The sequence below is a fragment of the Silurus meridionalis genome, chromosome 2 (assembly GCF_014805685.1).
Source record: "Silurus meridionalis isolate SWU-2019-XX chromosome 2, ASM1480568v1, whole genome shotgun sequence".
NCBI classification, from domain to species: Eukaryota; Metazoa; Chordata; class Actinopteri; order Siluriformes; family Siluridae; genus Silurus; species Silurus meridionalis.
In genome coordinates, this window is record NC_060885.1 from 17,055,455 (window position 1) to 17,073,348 (window position 17,894).

Below are 17,894 nucleotides of genomic sequence, written 5' to 3' on the forward strand. Positions count from 1 at the left end.
AACCTGGAGATGAATGATTTACAACAGCAGATTACAAGGTTCCACTTTTGTCAAAAAGAGAAATCTGAAGCTAGAATGGGCACAGCTTCACCAATACTGGACAGTTGAAAATTAGAAAAGAACAAGGTGGTTTTTCCAAACTTCAGCTGTCCATTTTTTCAGACTGTTATATGTAAACATTTGTGTGTGAAAATCCCAGGAGAACAGCAGTTTCTGAAATACTCTATGCAGCCTGTCTTGCACTAATGTCCATGATATAGTCAAAACCTCTATGATCGCATTTTTCCTGATTCTGATGTGAACATTATCTGAAGCGCTTGACCTGCATCTACATCGCTTTATGTGTTGCACTGTGTCATTAGAATTGAATGTTTGGATCTGTATGCAAATGAGCACATGTACAAGTGTTTCTATTAAGTGGCCAGGGAATATACAGTATATATTTTCAAAATATACTGTATGCAGGGTTTTCTGTGAATGACTTGTTACACTATTTTAAGAACCTGCCAACACCAATTATAAGTATTCTTCATATTGTGTGTTTATTATGGTGTTTACTGGGTTTCTCAGGCTTATTGACTGAATCAAGATATTGAGGTAGAGGAATTCTTTTTAACAGGACTTCTGAAATGTTAATTTTTTTTTATCTGTAAATTAAAAAAAAATGTAAATGGTAATATTTTATGAACAAGAGTACACTCATTTTTTTATTTTACATAATTAAAGTATAAATCTCATAAATTTTGCTTTACTGTAGTAAACAATTAATAAAGTTTGACCCACCTGTAAGAGTTACAGCATTGTATAGCAAAAAGTAAAGTTTATTGGTTCTAGAATTCAAGAATTTGTTTTTCTCGCTTGTCTAAATTGTACAGGGTGTCATTTATTATAACACTAGAATTCACCTAGAATGTCCCCTTAGTCACTTGTGTATGTCCATCTGTCATACTCAAAGAATTAGAAACTCAGTGCTCTTTATAAGCAGATAATCATAAAGACAAGTTTGTATGATATTTCTATTTGGAGTTTGGATTAAGTACATTTTTACACATCTTTGAATTGTCCCTGTGGAGTGCTGCTTCTTCTGCTGAAACAGTCCATTTTTTTTGGCTTTTCTGAACATGTTTTCTTCTGTTTTTGATGTTTACTCTGGTAGACAGTCTCTCTCTAAGAAGAAAAACGGAAAATATAAGTTTAGCTATCTCTATAACAGTATCAACAGTATTCTGTATTTTAAATACCAAATATTGTACAGTTTTAATATTGGGCACGTACTGTATGTTAGGCTAAATTCATTTGTGAAAATATCTAGATAATTTGATGTTGGAGTCCTTTCATTGGATAATGTAATGCATAATGACAGGAATTATTATTATAATTATTACTGCATATTGAAATTTTGATACAACGTCTCAAAAAATATCATTTTAATTAAGTATTTTCCATGTTCTATTACCTGTAAAGTACAGGCTCTCTGATAAGCTGCAGGCAGTATTGGACAGGTGTGTTATAGAAGCTAACAGTGGTGACAAGACTGACAGAAGGGTCCATCTTCACCACAGTCTCAGCCTTTGTGCTCATGAGTGGAGCATCCACTTTTGCGCTGGCACTGACAACTAGTGAAAACCTAAAAGAAAAGAGGATTATTCTTTAAAAACTATTTCTTTTGAGAAAATCCTCAAGAAAGATTTATCTGTGGTTTGTAAAGACATTATCAATGTTAACAAAAGACATAGAGAATAAAAGGGACAAAGTGATACACACACTCGTTAACTTCACTTCATTAATATAGAATTTGACATACTTGTTATTGACAGAGGTTTTTGACTCCTGGGTGAATAAGCTGAAGGCCAAATCAGCTGAGACATCAACAGAAAGACCTCCATGAAAAACACCCTGAGCTTGTAGTCCAGACTGGAGAACTAAACTCTGATAAAGATAAGATTCACAGTTAGGCTTCAAGAATTATCCTTAGATTTTTTTTTTTTTTTTTTTTTTTTTTGCAAATGCTTTAATGTGATCATTATATGATTTAAATGTTATAGCTCATTATTGTGAAATGTGTTATTATTACATTCTTTCAAAGTATAGGAGCAATCATGGAACAAAATATCTATTATCAATGAACTGTAAAAAAAAAAAAAAAAGAAAGAAAAAGGTTTACCTGTCTGTGATCGAGAAGCAGAATATTTCCAGAAATAATGTTCATTGGTCCTTCACCTGTTGAGAAGTATTTGCTCATCAAGTCTCCATAACCCTGGAAGAAGACAATGGGTTGGATCTGCACACCCACAAACATGGCTGACATTCCTGCCATTAGCTCTTCCTCTTCTGCTTCCTTAGTTGCTCCAGTCCCAAAGAGAGAATCAAAACCACTCGTTTCTAAAGAAACCTGAAGCATACAAAACATATAAACCTTTTATTTGTATTGTAATTTTTAGTTGGTGGTACAGTGGGGGAAATAATTATTTGATCCCCTGCTGACCCCTTACAAAGAAATTAACAGTCTAGAATTTTATGGTACGTTTATTTTAACAGAGAGAAAGAATATTAAAAAAATAAATCCAGAAAAAAAAACATTAAATAAATGTTATAAATTAACTTGTATTTGATCGAGTGAAATAAGTCCCATGGACCACAAATTAATCATGTCCACATAGGAAATTTCTCCTAATATCAACTCGTTATATGTATAAAAGAAACCTGTCACAAAATTAACCTCTTCCATTCAAACCTCTCCACCACAATGGGAAAGACCAGAGAGCTGTCAAAGTATGTCAGGGACAAGACTGAAGACCTGCACAAGGCTGGAATGGGCTAAAAACCATCAGATTGTGGAATTGGCCATTTGTTTTGGGTGATTGTCATACTGAAAGACCCAACCACGACCCATCTTCAGTGTTCTGGCCGAGGTTAGGAGGTTCTCATCCAAGATTCTGTGCATGACCTTATTCATGTGGTGAATATTATTAATATAGATATTAGGAGTAGGATTGGGTGTGTGTTGGTCAGAATTCTTGCTGGTTGGACAACAAAAATAGATACAGGATTAAATTCATATTTCACTCAATCAAATACAAATTAATTTATATATAATATTAATTAATTAATGTTTCTTATATTCTTTCTCTCTCTCTCTGTTAACATAAACCTACCTTAAAATTCTACACTGTTAATTTCTTTGTATGGTGGTAAATTTGCTAAATCAGCAGGGGATAAAATAATTATTTCCCCCACTGTAGATTAATCCCATCTCTGAAGAACTAGTATGTACTGTATATGTAGAAAAATGGAAATTAAAGTGGTACCTTTAGTTCAGATGAGCACGCCTATCAGTTATAGGCTTGTGAAATGCAGAAAATATCATTTTGAACAATGCAAACTGAATATAACTATTTCTGTCACTGCTTTTTTTGGTTTATATTGCAATAATTAATTTCCATATGCTTACCTCCAGTAAGGGCCAACTTCTGCCTCTGGTTTGTGCATAGAAATGACTCCTGCTTTGCTTTAGAACTCCAGCCTCAGAGAAGAGAAATTCAAAGTCATATGATGCAGCCATGTTTTTATTCTCTGTGGAGCAATAAACATAGTAAGATGAAAAATACTCTTATTTTACATAGTTTATTCATACTCACTATACATTTTTTTATATAAATTTGGTTGGACAACTAAAATAGAATCTATAATGTGGTTAAAGTCTACATTTTGAATCTGTGAAGTGAATGGAAATGTGTAATACCTGTCATCAGTCCTGTGTATGTTGAAGAACAACCAAGTCGTGCAAAATGAAAATAATTATTCAGCTTTGGATCTTTCAAAACTTTGCGAATGACATTTCTGAAAAGAGACCAGGGAAAAATATAGAACACATTAGGCAGCATATATTTTTACAGTATTTTTAGAAGTATTTATTTTTCCCAACTACTGTTTTTTTCAAGTACCTATACAAGAGGTGTAATTGTACACAAGATATGTGGTTCAGTACGATTAGGGGGAAGAAATGCAAAACATAAAATTGCTTGTCATTTTTTATTAACACAGTTTATTATTATTAATATTTGTTCAACAATTGATCCTCTAGATCAACATTTGGACAGTTAACATTTATAAAACACTTTGAAATAAAAATGACTGCTTGGTTAAATATTATATGAAATAATATTTGATAAAAATAGAATAAATCAAATTAATGCAATAAACAAATTAAATTGATTAAATAAAATTCAAGAAATGGAAAAAAAAAAAATTAAATAGTTTACATTTGTTAGACCCATTTGGTTAATACAGATGTTTGTGTGTGTTTTACATTTAATATTTAATTTTATAAAGATATGATATACTTATATGTTCTACTTCTTTCAGCATACTTTAACATATGTTTTCATTCCTTCCAGCCTTCATTCATTCACTCCCTCTACATGAGGAATTGTCAGGATTTTCTCCTTTTAAGAGAAATTCTTGAAACTGGACATAAAAAGTAAATTCATAATAATTCATCGCAGGAGTGTTAGCTGCTAACCAGGATGTGTCTAGCGACTAACGTTAGTGCTATTGATTCAATATTTTTCTGTTTTTTTCAACTTTTCATTTCACTGCAAGTTGTGTCCGACATATAACTATGTTTGTGACGAATAAAAAAAAACTTGAATCTTAATGCAATAGTGCTAGCGCTAGCAAATCTTCTCAAAGGGCAATACTATGGAAATGAAACTTGGATATATTTTAATGTGCAACTTGTATATATATAATCCTACCACTGTAGTGGTACAAAAAATACTGTATAAATGAGCACAAGGTTTTAAAAAAAAAATCTCTTAAGGCAAAACCTCAAAGAAAACGAAAGGTTTTCATAAATATTTTTATATTCAAGGCAAAAGATCTTACCCAGCAGGTGAATCTGACTGCAAAATGCTCATAATTTTGGTTGTAAGAAACTTGGAGACCTCCGGCTTTTCTTCTGCAATTTTCAGAATTATCTCTCTGACATCTACATCCAGAGGATCATAAATAAGCAAGAGATGGGCAGCATCCAGACGTATATGAGCAGGAAAAGGCTTCTTTCTTTGGTTAAAAATGTCTCTGGCATGTTCCTTAACCTAACATAGAAGTATATATAAGATAAACACTTGTGCAGTTTTATGCTGTGTAAAAAGTCAAGGTAATTATTTTTCTATTTAGTCTTTAAAAATTTGCTTAATCTTTAAAGATTTGCTTACCTCTTCTGTGATATATTGAATTGGAAAGCTCTGCAATGCTGAGAGTACAATACTTGACAAAGATTTGGAGTGATTGATGTACTGGAGAAGGACAGGCACTGTCTCTGGAAGACAAGCACTTTTTAGGGCTAACAGGTATGACTTTATTTCTTTTTCTTCAGTGGATGCACTCAGCCCATTTACAATCAGTCTCTTAGCATGTTCAACTTCCTTGGAAGTAAAATACAAAATGCAAAAGTTTAACATAGTCATTTCTTCTATACATAGAATTCTCTGCTATGTGTCTTTCCTAATATGTAAGAAAAATAATTTGAAAAAAAACATTTGCTTATATTTTACCTGAAGGTGACACATGTTTGCAGAACACATTTTCCTTATTACTGTTCCAAGAACAATGAGAGCCATTTCATGTGTCTCCCATTCTGCGGATGTGTGTGTAAGGATGCGCTAAAAAAAACATTAAAAATATATATATTAAGTAAAAAGTTCCTACTCATGAGTAAAAAAAAAATGTACTTACTGTGATGATATTAATTAAATGAGTGGATGGCTGAGAGGAGAATGCACAGGCATAAAAGAATTTCTCCAACAGTTTTGATGTCTTTGGTTTTGTGGTGTTGATAAAAGAGACAATAGCCTCCAGTGAAGCGGGTGTTGAGGCTGCTGCAGCCGCATCTATCAGAATAGGACTAAAACAAATGTAAATATATTAACAACTCTGATAGCACAGGGGCAGGCATAATATACTTTAAATACTTTATACTTACAGAAATTTTGCATGAGCCTTTTTAAAAATCATTTTAATTTCAGCTATTTCCAGACGTCGCAGGGATTCTGACAGCTGGAGAAACGTGTTAGCTGTCATTGACTGACCTTTTGTTTTTAAATAATGTAGGATTTTAGGAACCTAAAAGAAATTTTCAACAAAAAGTTAACTTTTTTTTGCCTTTTTACAATATCGGTGTTTTCTTTAAATAAATCAAGATTTATTATCTCACACTTACATAATAAGGCCTACTTAAACCACACGTTTAAGGATCATGAGACTATAAAAACAAGAATGTATGCTGGGTTTGAGAAATCATTGTAACTTACTAAATATCTGTTGGAGGCAGGCCGTTTGACAACAGGTATTCCATAAATAGTATGATTCACATAGCCTGCCTTGAGAGAACTGATCATGTCCTGCAGCGCTCCCCGTGCCTCATTAGGACCAGAGTGTGTTGATAAGAGATGCAAATACTGCCTAAAGACAATGGTACATATTTCGCCACACTTATACACAATGATGGTTTAATCTAAGAATAGCAATATACTAATTATATATAAGGCAATTACTTATTAAGCAATTTACTTTTAAACATTAAACCAATAGACAGTGTACCTTGAAGAAATGTGGATTCCTACTGTAGGATGTTCATCTACAAACATTGAGCGTAATTCCTCTGAAATGACTGATTTTATATGGCTGCGATCCATGGAGAAAACAGTTTCAGAACTTCCAACTGAACTCACCCTGAAGAGCTACACAAATATATGAGCTGTGTTACACCAATATACAGGACAAATATAACATAGTTTAATCAATAAGAATTCTTAAAAGTTTTAAGTGCCATCCTTGGACTAGGGTACACGTCTGCTCATTAGATTATTGTGATATCATGTTAGTAACAATATCAGTTCTGTGGTATTCAACTGTCAACAGTTACCTTTGCAACATGTCAAGAGAGCAGGTGAGCTAGAAAGCTGTTATTTATTTTTGAGGTTCGAGATTTTACGTTACTGATTGCCCAGACAGAAAGCTCACATGACCCTTGGTCTGTGTGCTCGGTTCTCTGGCCAGTATGTTCATATTATTGCACTTTGCAGTATAAGAATCCCTCACGCATTATGCAAATGACAGTTTCGGCCTCTTATGACTACAGAATATGTAATATTCATACCTGGTTAGTTGACATGCCATCAGCCATTCCATTTGCACAGTTTTCATGATGTTTGACTTTGATGATGTCATCCCCTGACATGCTGTATGAGACCTGACACTGTCCTGTTACGTCATCCTGAAATAAAATGAGTCATAAGCCAAAAATATTTGTATGAACCAAATAGCATACTCCTGTCATTCAGTAAAATGTGAAAATATAACCATATAGTAAATTGCTGAGTAACTGGTGCTAAATGTGTAAAAAAAATTACATTCAAATGTTATGAAAGAAAAAAATATAAAAACATTTCATCTTACTTCCATAACGACTCCAGACTGAGCTTGAATTTGAAGCAGCGACGTTAATCCTTTTTTGAAATTTAAGCTGATTGTGTTGTCCAAAGAAACATCGAAAACTCCTTTAATCTGAATACATCCCAGAGGTGTTACTGGACATTTTTTTTTATTTAGCAAAGTAATTGCATGATATGTTGGACATTGTCATGTTTTTTTATAATAGATTGTGTAGTAAATACATGTGGATTCTGATGTTCAAATTAGTTTTAAAAATGTCAGAGAAACAGAAAGAGGTGAATTAAAGAGATAAATACAATCAATGTTACATGTTGATCATTTTGAACCTGTGTGGGAAAAAAAAAATCAAGATACCTACAATACATAACAAAATACTACTCTGAGAGCCAAGAATTTATGGGAACACTATACATTTCTACATTAAACACATATAATAGTTAGTTCAATATTTCAATATGGTAAGGACCATTTTGTATTTTTTTATGCATAGTACCTGTCTTACCAAGCTTCCATCATTCCTTATTCTTTATTAAAAATGAAGTTGTTACATTATGAAGTTTTTTTCTTTGTCTCATTCAAAAATAGTAATGTGGACTGCGGGGTTATTTTTAGCAACACTGCATAACACAGCTCTGTGCTCAACATTTACCACTTGTTAAAAAAATAAATATACCTTTCCTGAATGGAGATGCACAAGAAATGGTTTATTGAAATGTTCAGCGTCACTCATCATGTCACCAAGAACCAATGGTTTGCTGGAGGAGTCACTTGAATTAGGAATAAGTTTGAGATCTCTAATCTGCAGCAGAAATGTGCAAACACCATTAAAAATTAATAATACAATTGCAAGTGAAAAACAATTTATGTACACATGCAATATTAGGAATTTTAAATATTACATACTTAAAAACTTCTAAGTCTTTTTTTTCTAATATCAACTTACTTGTAATTGCAAAAGCTGCTCTTTCTGACTGTTCCTCCATAGTGAATGGATGTGTATGATTGCCTGCATAGTAAATGCAGGGACTTCTTCAAAACTGACCGAGATGGGAGCTACTGCCAAAGACGTGCTGTACTCATACTCATACAGGACCCCCGAATCAAAGTGCTGGCCTGTTCTGAGCACAACTGAAACACCAGCACTGCTTATTCTTACAACGAATCAGAAAACTGAGAACTTATGGAAGCTTTACTTGAATTAGCAATACAGAAATCAGTATTGCACAGTTGTATAAAGATTAGTAAAAGCTGTATTTACATAAGGCATCAGAAATGCAAATGTAATCAATCAAAGAGAACATAATAAATATTGTGAAATATATGTTGGGGCATTAAATTCCTTATAAGAATTTATTTGAATGAATAAAATCGTGTTACCTGTCAGACTGTCCCTAATTCCAATAAGAAAAATGTAGAAAAATGTGGGATAAACCAGTGGCTTCATCTTTCTGGACAGGTGCAGCAAGCGTACTCGTGCAGGTTTGCTTGGTCAGTCTGACAAAGAACAGTGTCAACAAAAATGCATTCACCAATGAAAATGGAGATGATGCAATATAGAAACTGATCTTCTACAAGACAGAGATATATTTTTTTGTACTGGGCCTTAAATAACCATAATGATCCGGATGTCAACATGCACCTCAACAAAACCTAGTGTTTTTTTCTGCTACATTAGTATTACGTGGTGAAATGGATAATAATGCCACATCACAGCTCAAGGGTCTTTGGGTTCATCCTAAGATCAGGTTATTATCTGTGTGAAGGTTCTCATGTTCTCTCTATTCTCATATTGCAGTCCTCCTTATTCCCTAGTTTCCTATCACCTCCAAAAACCAGTTAGGTAGGTGAATTGGCTACAGTTTGTTATTAGTCATGATATATTTCAGTGCTGTTTATTCATTTTAAGTAGATCCAATAACTCGATTTATTATTTTTCAGTTATTAAACTTATAAAAAATTATTTTAGGTACTAACATATTATGTACCAAAGGGGAATGTACATTATATACATAAAGGGGATCAATATTTTATTAATTTCTTTCACCATACATTATGCTGCTTTATGTGAAAAAAACAAACAAACCCTTTTTTTAATCATGAGGGAACATGATGTAGTTTGTCAAGCACAATCCCCAATAGAGAAAGAACATTCAAAAAGGTCTCTCTGACCTCTCCTTTGATCAAACTGAAGTCACACTACTGGAAGTATAACATGTGTCTAAACTCTACAGAAACTGGAGTATAAACCAAAGGATAAAGTTTAACTTTGCTTTAGCAGAGATCCAAATATTGAAACTTTTGACATTTATCATAGCAAAAGTCTTATCTGTAGGTAAAACTGAGATAAGGTGAATAGTGACAGAGGGCACAATGACACTATAAAATGTGTTTGACATGAACCAAACTGTGCATACAGATAAAACCCAAGAACTGATTTGTTTCAATTTGACAAAATCTAATATTGTATGCTGTGAGTTTGAACATTTTCTAGGGACTTATTTTTGATTAATTCATAAACCATTGTTGTCTTCCTTTAGGGCAGTATTTAGGAAGCAATTAAAATGTAGAACCATTTCAATACTACTGAATCTGATTGACAATGTATTAAAATTAATCTGATTTCTCTGTAGCATTGCTAATAATGTTAACTGTGTTCCTGTTCTCTTCTTGGAAACACCAGCTTGTGCTAATGTGTTATAGATCATTATTGTGCCTGCAATTTTGTTAAAAGGATAAACGCATAACTTATTAGTATCAAAACAATATATTACTATCTTTATATATAAAATACACAACAAAATGTAATTTGTATAACAAGGTTGATGATTAAGGCCCAGACTGAGTGTAAAGGAGGCCTAGGTTATCATGTATGCAAAAAGTAAATAACAATAATCAAATGAAATACAGGAGGGATAACCTCAACTGGGTTGGACAGCCTAACATTTTAATGTAAGATATTTAAACATTAACATTTAATATATTAACATTATAATAAAATTCACACAGGACATTCTTCAAGTCATTGTTAGGTTGTACGTTACCATTATGTACTGTAATGCTGAGCTCATAAAACTAGGAGCTACTAACCATAAAGACTGTATAAGACTGCAGAAAGAACATCACTTATAATCTTTTACTCCAGTGCTCATGTTAGTTCTCACTCTCCAGTGTTCTGTATTGTTGAAAGATTTATGATCACACTCTTGATGTCACCCAAATGATGCCCCTTTTGAGTCTGGTTCCTCTCAAGGTTTCTTCCTCATAACATCTAAGGGAGTTTTTCCTTGCCACAGTTGCCACGGCTGCTCATCAGGGTGCTCAGGGAGCTTGCCATCGGCTGCTCATCATGCACACCATTCATCTTAACTGTTGATTTCTGTAAAGCTGCTTTGAGGCAATGTCTGTTGTGAAAAGCGCTATACAAATAAACTTGATTTGACTTGACTATAAGATATATACATTTATTTTTCATAATTTATATGTAAATCAATTTGTTTATTAAATAGAATATGTGTACAGTGAACAATTAATGGTTTATATATGTATTTAAGTACAAGAAGTATTAATCTTATCCCCCTTCCGCAATTTTTTTTTTTTTTTTTTACAGTCAGGCAGTCACACGGACACCCAACCACCAATCCGATCAGGCATATCGCCGGTCACCTGCAGGTCCTCCTTCCTTTTTCTCGTCCCTGTGCGAGCCGACGCCAAGATGGTGAGTTTTCGTGAAATAAATTCTGAATGTAATCTAATAAAATCCTTGCAATCATAAGCACCAAACGTACCGAAGTTTTATAATTAAATGGTATATATGGCCTCTAAATATTTCAAGACTATATTGAGCTGAATCTAAGTGTTATTTTTGTAGTGTAATCCGAAGTGCTTCTCTGTAGGATTGTGTAGTTCAGCGCTCTTAACGAGTGTCCAGGCTCGTGCTCAGGTTACACTGTGGATGGGCAAATAAACACAATTATACAATTTGGCTTTATATATAAAACCCTAGTTTTATTGCCTTTTGTTGTTTTTTTAATGTTTGTGGCTGATGTGTGGAAACGAAACGGCTAGTTGTAGCTTAATGCTAAGCTAATTCGCCGTCCAAGTGGTTTCTGATGCCTCGTCGGTCCTGTTCATAAGTAGCACTGTCGGCTTTGCTAGTTATAAATGTTGGTCCTGTATGTGGTGGACTTTTTTTTTTTTGTTGTTGATAATATTGTTTCATAGCAAGTGATGCTTGTGGTCATAATTTGAATCGAAATGAACTCGAAACCAATCGAATGATGTGTAGCTCAGATGTCATTGGGGAAGTTTAGGTGTAATTGTATGACTGAAATTGCTTGTAAACGTGTTCATGCACAAATAATCATTTCACCTCTTTTTCAGAACGACAGTGTCACACTCAGGACTCGGAAGTTCATGACGAACCGCTTGCTTCAGAGGAAGCAGATGGTAATTAAGAGGTTACAGTCTGGTGGTTAATCTGTACTGCTCATATTGATGCTTTATAAGTGCATATTTTTTTCCCCACAGGTTCTGGATGTTCTGCACCCTGGAAAAGCAACAGTCCCCAAGACTGAAATCAGGGAGAAACTTGCCAAAATGTACAAGACCACACCTGATGTTGTGTTCGTTTTCGGTTTCAAGACTCAATTCGGTGGTGGTAAGACGACAGGTTTCGCCATGGTCTACGATTCGCTGGACTACGCCAAGAAGAATGAGCCCAAATACAGACTGTCCAGAGTGAGACTTGTGTTCCTTTTGTTTTTTTGTGTTTAAAATGGATCTGTATTAATACATTTGTTCTCGTAAACAGATAAGCGATCGTGGCGTTTCCGAAGCAATTTCTTTCTATTTCAGTAATGTTTGTTTATAAAAATGTGCTTTTCTTTTTCCCTCCTAATTCAGCATGGTCTCTATGAGAAGAAAAAGACCTCCAGAAAACAGCGCAAGGAAAGAAAGAACAGGATGAAGAAAGTACGGGGCACCAAGAAAGCCTCTGTTGGTGCTGCTGGCAAGAAGGTACTGTTCATCTATTTGCAAAAAATTTCAATTATGCATCCTTGGCTTTGTCCATGTCATTATTTTTGGTATTTGCGTTTAAATTCTCACCCTTTTTCCATGTTTTAATGTCATCTTTTTTTCCTCGCTTGTTCATCTGGACTGTAGAAGGTAAATCTAATAGGTGAAATGCTTTGAGGTTTACTGGTGTGAGATCCCTTCACGTGTTTCCTATTATCGTAGAAAACTAAAGGACGTGTAGCGTGCATAATATTGCAGGCTACTCATCCTTCAATGATCACCATCTTCCTACTCAAATTAAAGGACTAGTGTGTCAGAAATGAAACGTATGTGAAATGTAACTCCTCAATTAAGATGTATTTTGTCTGAAGTTAATATTTTGTTAGAAATTATCACTTTGTCCCAAATCACGCAGCTGCTTATCTTCACCAAAGAATAAGTTTGCATCTGAGATAGTATAGCAGTGTGATGCTAAACTGGACGCTCTGGGCTTCCATAAGGAGCTGCAGTGCAGCACAAACTTCAGATACCATATGTCTTGTTTGTTCAGCTACATTTTGTAAGATGGTAATTAGGACAGTTCACCTTATTTGAAAGTACTATTCCTTTAAAGGTACTGTACTAAATAAATCAGCTGAAGTAGAAATGCAGTAGTGGACAAATTGTCTTCATTTTCATGATACTGAAGGTGAAAACAGAAATGTCTTTGTCTGGTTTCTTGGGAGTCTAATTGACTTAGAAAGTGATAAATGTAAAGTATTAATGTCTGTAGAACTTAAGTGCAGCAAACCTTTTGTCCACCACTGTTCTGTATTTAGTAGATCTATGATGTACAGATGTGCTAATGAAAGGCTCTGGTGGCTTTGACAAGTTGCATAACCAACCTGCAGAAATGTACTTTAATATTTTATACTCCTTTAACAGTTTCCAAAAATGAATCAGATCCAGTAATACCATTTAAAAATGGCACAACCGTTAAGAGCGTAAATCTTAAGCCTGAAAAGTCATTATATGGAATCTTTGTTTTGGAGTTTAGAATTTAAAACCATTCAAAGCATTTCTTTGCACACATTTATTGAACAAGGCTCTCATTCTTTCCCACATTTTATGCCCTTTTTATTTTGCTCCTCCTGGATGTTTTCAGAAATGAGGTGTCAGGACAAGGTAGAGCGGAAATCAGCATGGTGTGCTGATTGATATCCACTTTTACCTTATTAATTTAGTTGGAGTGCTGTGCATGTTAAACTTATAATACTTTGCCTTTAATTGGAATCTCAGCACAAGCCAGTTCTGTGTGTTCGTCTTGGATGTTTAATTCTAATTATGACCATTTTAAAAGGTCAATTTGCTGATTGTCACTATTAATTGTGACTTAAACTATGAATTAAGAGCAGCATGACATTGTTACCTCCCGTTTTTCTCTAATAGCTGATGAAATGCATGTTTGCTCACGTGTGACTACCAGGTTCAAGGAGTCATCTCATCTTTTATCATTTGATATTTGTAGTAAAATGCCTTCAGAGTGCACAGAGAAGCAGCAGTAGATGACGAAGTAAAACAACGCGAGGTCTTTACCTCAAAGTAAATGTTTTCTAATGTGTACACTTGCTTTTGTTCCAACAGTGAGACCTTCAGGGAAGACCATCATCCTGAATGTTCTTGTATATTGTCTGCAAATAAATTTCTAAAAGGAGCTGTGTGGTGGACTTGTTTACTTTATTCACTGTTGACTGTATTCTGACTGGTATTTTAACAGTACCATCAACATTTAAAAATGAAAACGTGTATGCTCGTGTTAAACTTCATGTAGAGTGGACATTGAATCCAGAAAAGCTGATTACAATTGGACATCTTTGCCAACTCATCACTCACACACGTAGTTTTTGCTGTCTCATTAATTCTCCCAATCGGCTGAAAATAAGGCTTTCATGTTCTTAAATTAGATCCCTGGCAGAATCTCCTTCTCATGCATGAGTAGTCATAACCAATATTGAATTATGAGTTTGTGAAAGCATGCTTGATAAAGTGCTTTTATAGCTTTCACAGCAGGTTCAGACTCAGGATTCATGATCATGAATTGTGGGTTTAAAATGCTTTGGCAAGTAAGTGGTGGCTTAAGTTTAGATTTTACACTTTCTATTAGATGATTGCAAATCAGCCTTACCAACAAGCAATGTTTAAACGTGGTTCAGATGCATTCTATCTTAATGGTGTGTCTAAGAAGCTCACTAGTCAAATTTATTTATGAATGTACAGTGCATTCAAGAGCGTTTTCAGTATATTTGTCATGTATTTTAGATCACTGTGGATGTCTTTATTTTATTCCAGCATTTAGGTGGGATTAGAGTTCAGGGGCAGCACCATGACAAAGCATGAACCCAACAGCGGCAGGGTGGTGGTGCTGTTTGATGTAACATTGTAGATTCGAACAAATCCCAATTAATTATCGGTGGTTTCTGGAGGATTTTCTGGGGATTCTTTGATTAGTTGGACATCTGAGCCAAGCCATGATCTCCAAAGAGCTTACAAAGCATGTATAGAATTTAATTTTTGAAAAGTACCAGTCAAGTTCAGAGGTGTAAAAAGTAACTGAAAATCATACTTGAGGAGCCTGGGGGAAAAAATATTGTACTAATGAAATCCAATCTCCAATTCCCATATGACAATCCTTAGAGTACATGATATTAGGAGAACCTTCCTCATATTGAACATAGGCTCTAAGATGCACTTACCCTCAATACAAAAGTGAAAAGCCAGAAACAGTTGATTTGGGATGTTTTATTTCCTACAATCCAAATCAAATTGTACACTCCCAACACTGCATTAAACAAGATAACCAAACTAAAATGGCTTCTTCTACAGAATAAAAAGTAAAATGTATATGTATTTACAAAATGTAATTGGTAAAGGTAATTGTCAATTAAAATATAGTGAAGTGAAAAAAATATATATATTTAATCATAGATGTAGATTTTAGAAAAGTTTAAACAGCAGTTCTGCTTGCATCTACTTAGAAATAACTTTTTCTAAATGTATCAGTCAGGATTTAGACCTCATCATAGCACACAGATGGCACTAGTTAAAGTGTTAAATGACCTGTTATTGGCCTCTGATCAGGGTTGTATCTTCTTACTTGTTTTTACCATTGATCATGCTATCCTACTTGCTAGATTAGAGAATGTTGGAATATAGGGAACAGTTCTCTCCTGGCTTAGGTTTTATCTGACCGATCGCTCAGTTTGTTGATGTGAATGGTGAGTTCTGCATCTGAAGTTTTGTGTTCTGCAAAGATCTGTTTTAGGCCCACTGCTTTTCTCTTTATATATGATGCCTCTGGGTAAAATTTTACAAAAACATGGTATTCGCTTCCGTTGCTATGCTGAATTGCTAAAATTAGAAATATGATGTTACAGGATGCAGAAAAACTAGTTCATGCTTTTGTTACATCTAGATTAGATTACTGTAACGCTTTACTGTTTGGGTGTTTATGTGCATAAATAAGCTTCAGTTAGTTTAAAACACCGCATCAAGAGTCCTTACTAGATCTAGAAAATAGGACCACATCACCCCTGTTTTAATCAATCAGTCTACACTGGCTCAATGAAATCTCGCATTGATCATAAAAAAACTACTACTGCCATATAAAGCACTTAACGGTCTCATGCCACAGTATCTGAGAACTTCTGTACCATTATGATCCCCCATGCCTACTTAGATCAAACGGTGCAGGCTATTTGTTGGTACCTCAATTAATGGAGACTACAGCAGAGGGCAGATCTTTCTCTTATAAAGCCCCACATTTATGGAAGAGCCTTCCAAATAGTGTATGGGACACAAACACAGTCTCAATGTTTAAGTTGAGGCTGAAAACATTTATTTAGTCAAGCCTTTTATCTGTAGAGTTTTCTTAGGTAAAGGAGAAGATTTGGATGGATCATGGATATAAGGGTGCATCTTAATAAATTAGAATATCATTAAAAAGTTAATTTATTTTAGTAATACAATACAACATTTGAAAATTGTATAATATGTAGATTCATCACACACAGACTGATATATTTCAAGTGTTTATTTCTTTTAAGTTTGATTATTTTGGCTCACATTTAACAAAAACCCACCAATTCACTATCTCAGAAAATTAGAATACTTCATGAGACCAATCAAAAAACATTTTTAGTGAACTGTTGGCCTTTTAAAGTATGTTCATTTGCTGTATATGTACTCAATACTTTTTGCTCCTTTTTCTTTAATTAATGCCTCAATTCGGCGTAGCATGGAGGTGATCAGTCTGTGGCACTGCTGAGGTGGTATGGAAGCCCAGGTTTTTTGACAGTGGCCTTCAGCTCATTTACATGATTTGGTCTCTTGTTTCTTATTTTCCTCTTGACAATACCCCATGGGGTTCAGGTCTGGTGAGTTTGCTGGTCAGTCAAGCACACCAACACCATGGTCATTTAACCAACTTTTGGTAGTGTGGGCAGGTGCCAAATCCTGCTGGAAAATATAATCAGCATCTCCATACAGCTGGTCAGCAGAGGGAAGAATGAAGTGCTCTAAAACGTCTCGGTAGACGGCTGTGCTGACTTTGGACTTGATAAAACACAATGGACCAACACCAGCAGATGACATGACTCCCCAAACCATCACTGACTGTGCAAACTTTACACTGGACCTCAAGCAACTGGATTCTGTGCCTCTCCACTCTTCTTCCAGACTCTGGGACCTTGATTTCCAAATGGAATGCAAAATTTTCTTTCCTTTCATCTGAAAAAACGACTTTGGCCAACTGAGCAACAGTTTCATTGCCCAGGTAAGACACCCCTGACGTTTCTGATTCAGAAGTGGTTTGACACAAGGAATGTAGCCCATAGGTACATCTTTCCGTGGTGGCTTTTGAAGCACTGATTCGAGCTGCAGTCCACTCTTTGTGAATCTCCTCCAAATTCTTGAATGGGCTTTGTTTCACCTTTTTCTACCATATTTCATTCAACTTTCCAATAATTTGCTTGGATACAGCACTCTGTGAACAAAAGCTCCTTTAGCGATGACCTTTTGTGTCTTACCCTCCATGTGCAGGGTGTCAATGATCCTCTTCTGGATAACTGTCAAGTCAGCAGTCTTCCCCCATGATTGTGTAGCCTGAAACAGACTGAGACACAATTTAAAGACTTAGGAAACCTTTGCAGGTGTTTGATGAGCTGATTAGAGTGTGACACCACGAGTCTCCAATATTGAAATTTTTCTTATACTGATTACTGAATTTTGGGTTTTCATTAGTTGTAAGCCATAATCATCAAAATTTTAAGAAATAAACACTTGAAATATATCAGTCTGTGTGTGATAAATCTATATAGTCCATCCCCTGTTGAAAGCAGGAGATGCTGCCTTTAATCTGGCAACGTAGAGGACCACAACAGAGC

General features: G+C 34.8%; 2 protein-coding genes across 4 annotated transcripts; one reads left to right on the plus strand and one right to left on the minus strand.

Annotated features, from left to right (window-relative positions):
- Nucleotides 1–53: 53 nt before the first annotated feature.
- On the minus strand, nucleotides 54–8,980 carry LOC124396139 (microsomal triglyceride transfer protein large subunit-like). Its single transcript, XM_046865154.1, has 18 exons — nucleotides 8,836–8,980; nucleotides 8,402–8,586; nucleotides 8,132–8,257; nucleotides 7,462–7,569; nucleotides 7,163–7,279; nucleotides 6,604–6,743; nucleotides 6,315–6,465; nucleotides 5,987–6,126; nucleotides 5,740–5,908; nucleotides 5,559–5,666; nucleotides 5,220–5,429; nucleotides 4,888–5,099; nucleotides 3,743–3,840; nucleotides 3,452–3,573; nucleotides 2,165–2,392; nucleotides 1,805–1,929; nucleotides 1,457–1,627; nucleotides 54–1,167 (listed from the first exon to the last, which is right to left on the minus strand). The coding sequence occupies exons 1-18, from the start codon at nucleotides 8,900–8,902 to the stop codon at nucleotides 1,017–1,019; spliced, it is 2,628 nt and encodes an 875-aa protein (XP_046721110.1). The 5' UTR covers nucleotides 8,903–8,980; the 3' UTR covers nucleotides 54–1,016.
- A 1,612-nt stretch (nucleotides 8,981–10,592) lies between these two features.
- On the plus strand, nucleotides 10,593–14,167 carry rps24 (ribosomal protein S24). 3 transcript variants are annotated; one of them, XM_046838339.1, is made up of 7 exons: nucleotides 10,593–10,607; nucleotides 11,066–11,173; nucleotides 11,839–11,904; nucleotides 11,986–12,195; nucleotides 12,361–12,474; nucleotides 13,619–13,638; nucleotides 14,098–14,167. In XM_046838339.1, exons 2-6 carry the CDS (start codon nucleotides 11,171–11,173, stop codon nucleotides 13,622–13,624), a joined length of 399 nt encoding a protein of 132 aa, XP_046694295.1. In that variant the 5' UTR covers nucleotides 10,593–10,607; nucleotides 11,066–11,170; the 3' UTR covers nucleotides 13,625–13,638; nucleotides 14,098–14,167. The 3 variants fall into 3 exon arrangements, with proteins under 3 accessions (XP_046694295.1, XP_046694307.1, XP_046694302.1); XM_046838346.1 differs by lacking the exons at nucleotides 10,593–10,607; nucleotides 11,066–11,173 and adding an exon at nucleotides 11,241–11,263; XM_046838351.1 differs by lacking the exons at nucleotides 10,593–10,607; nucleotides 13,619–13,638 and having other exon boundaries at nucleotides 11,079–11,173.
- Nucleotides 14,168–17,894: the final 3,727 nt, after the last annotated feature.

Coding starts and splice junctions, on each gene's coding strand:
- LOC124396139 (XM_046865154.1), bottom strand. CDS start 8,902: ATGAAGCCACTGGTTTATCCCACATTTTTCTACATTTTTCTTATTGGA. Junction 8,258..8,401: donor AGCAGCTTTTGCAATTACAA/GTAAGTTGATAT, acceptor TTTCTGCTGCAG/ATTAGAGATCTCAAACTTAT. Junction 6,466..6,603: donor GGAATCCACATTTCTTCAAG/GTACACTGTCTA, acceptor CATTGTCTTTAG/GCAGTATTTGCATCTCTTAT.
- rps24 (XM_046838339.1), top strand. Junction 11,905..11,985: donor TGCTTCAGAGGAAGCAGATG/GTAATTAAGAGG, acceptor TTTTCCCCACAG/GTTCTGGATGTTCTGCACCC. Junction 12,196..12,360: donor CCAAATACAGACTGTCCAGA/GTGAGACTTGTG, acceptor CTCCTAATTCAG/CATGGTCTCTATGAGAAGAA.